The sequence below is a fragment of the Ixodes scapularis genome, unplaced genomic scaffold, assembly GCF_016920785.2.
Source record: "Ixodes scapularis isolate PalLabHiFi unplaced genomic scaffold, ASM1692078v2 PGA_scaffold1__304_contigs__length_218370807, whole genome shotgun sequence".
NCBI classification, from domain to species: domain Eukaryota; kingdom Metazoa; phylum Arthropoda; class Arachnida; order Ixodida; family Ixodidae; genus Ixodes; species Ixodes scapularis.
In genome coordinates, this window is record NW_024609846.1 from 202,749,068 (window position 1) to 202,751,068 (window position 2,001).

General features: G+C 50.2%; 1 protein-coding gene across 1 annotated transcript; it reads right to left on the reverse strand.

The window, feature by feature from the left end:
• Positions 1-363: 363 nt before the first annotated feature.
• On the reverse strand, positions 364-1,674 carry LOC121835908. Its single transcript, XM_042290450.1, has 2 exons — positions 1,116-1,674; positions 364-675 (listed from the first exon to the last, which is right to left on the reverse strand). Exons 1-2 carry the CDS (start codon positions 1,665-1,667, stop codon positions 364-366), a joined length of 864 nt encoding a protein of 287 aa, XP_042146384.1. The 5' UTR covers positions 1,668-1,674.
• Between the last annotated feature and the right edge of the window lie 327 nt (positions 1,675-2,001).

Here is a 2,001-nt window from a genome sequence, read left to right on the forward strand (position 1 = left end):
TTTTGACACATGGTTGGTGTTCCTTTGTAGCAAACGGGTCCAAACACGAAACCCCGTTTTCTTAGTGCAACTAGCTAGGACTTAGTCTGTAGTCATCGCTGAACACAGTGCCTGTTTCAAATTATGCGAAGTCTGGTTCTGAAACGGAAAAACAAAACGCTTTGGGGGTTCTTTGGCAGTTTTTCTGGACAGAGACGAAAGGTAATCATGAGGGTACCAAACAGGCCCTCCAGAGCAGATGCAATATAGTGGGAAAATTATTTTCTCAGACCACTATTGCTCTGAAATCAGGCGGAATATCACCGAAAAACGAAGGGAATTGAAGTGGATATATATACATTTATACAAGAAAAGGTGCACAATTCAGGAGTCAATCATGGCTGCGAGTCCCTTGAGGTCCAGCTTGCAGGTCGAGTAATCAGAACTGCACGCATCCTGCCCGGCGGACTTGCCCTTGCGGTAGGCCTTGGCGTAGTTGAAGACGGATGACGACTCGCTCACGGGTCCCATGGAGTTGACGAAACCGTCCACCCGCTCGCCGTACTTGCCGTAGTCAGTGGGGTTGGCACTCACTTCACACGTGAGTCGGAGGACACAGCCGTCTGCGTCCAGCTCATGCACCAGAGCGAACGCTTGGTCAACGATCTTCAGGTCCGAAGGGGCACTGCGCTTGCTCTGCGAGAGACCATGGAAATGGTGAGTAACAATAAATGGTTAATTTCAATCTACGCCAACTCCACCCACTCCTCTATCTAAACAAATACAGAACTAATTTGTGGAACGTCAAAGTTACTTCAGGTTTCACTATGCAGCCTGTTGTCGTGAATTTCATTCGCATGCACAAAGCGGAACTCGCAGGCTACGCTGGCAGTGACGAAGCAACACAACCTTAAACACAGAATGTGTTCTGGGGTCTATGAGGAAAAAAGAGCTTGGAAGAGAAAGGAATATCATAAAACGAATTTACAAACAGCCATATTTACAGCGCGTGTATAACTAGTATCACATTAAACTTGCCGAAGTCGCCCACGACCTCGGCAAGACAGCAAATTTGGCAACAGACTTGCCCCTACTGCTAAAGCGCGGATCCGAAGATACTTAGAGCGTACACGTACCTTGTATGAAACCTTCTTCCGGTCATCCACGTTCACCAGGGGAGTCTTCAGATTTCCTGCGTGCTGAAGAAAGGACCACTTGGTTCCATCGATGCCCGCGGCGCCATGGGACGTATAAGAACTGTGACTCGAAGCAAGCTTGGCAGACTGGTCGGCGCGCAGGACGAAGTCTTTCCCCGGCAGCTTGAAAGTTGTGGCCTTCTTGAAAGGAACTCCGAGGACGTAAGGGAGGATGTTCACGGGAACCTTAATGCTCGGGCCATCGAAGAGACCCTTGGACTTGGGAGGCGCCGGCACCAACCGCTCCGGAAACTTCTGGTTGTCGATCGAAGCTCGAAGACCTACTCCGTAGCGACTCACTTTAAACCAGCCGAGATGGCCCAGGAGCTTCATGGCGATGGCAACCTTGATCGCGGCGAGTCCTCCGAGGCTGGCGAGAGCTCCGAAGGGCAGGAGGGCTAGACTGGTGAAGAAGAGTCCTTCGGCCTGGTGGAAGGACAGCAGCAACTGCAGGGAGACGGCGGCAGCAACGAAGAGCGTGGAGGTCTTCATCGTGAACGGTGATCGGCAGTTGTGGCTGATTGCTGCGCTGGCGTTCGCTTATATAGGTTTCGTCAAGACGACCGTCAGACTGGAAGGGGACGTGCGCATATCGGTTTGGGTGAGATAAGGGGTGCTGTTTGAACCGGACCTGCTACTTGTAAAAGGTAGTGAAGGTTTCTTCTTTTGTAATGAATTTGGGAAGACCCTATTATAAGGAAATTGAACTTGTTCGGTGCATCCTACTAAGAGAAAACAGTGGCGTGCTGGATGACCCACCGATAAAAAAAGTGTGGATGGCGGTACAAAAAAAAAATAGAAAGAATACGCATACAGGAAGGACGTG

Coding starts and splice junctions, on each gene's coding strand:
- LOC121835908 (XM_042290450.1), bottom strand. CDS start 1,667: ATGAAGACCTCCACGCTCTTCGTTGCTGCCGCCGTCTCCCTGCAGTTG. Junction 676..1,115: donor GGAAGAAGGTTTCATACAAG/GTACGTGTACGC, acceptor GGTCTCTCGCAG/AGCAAGCGCAGTGCCCCTTC.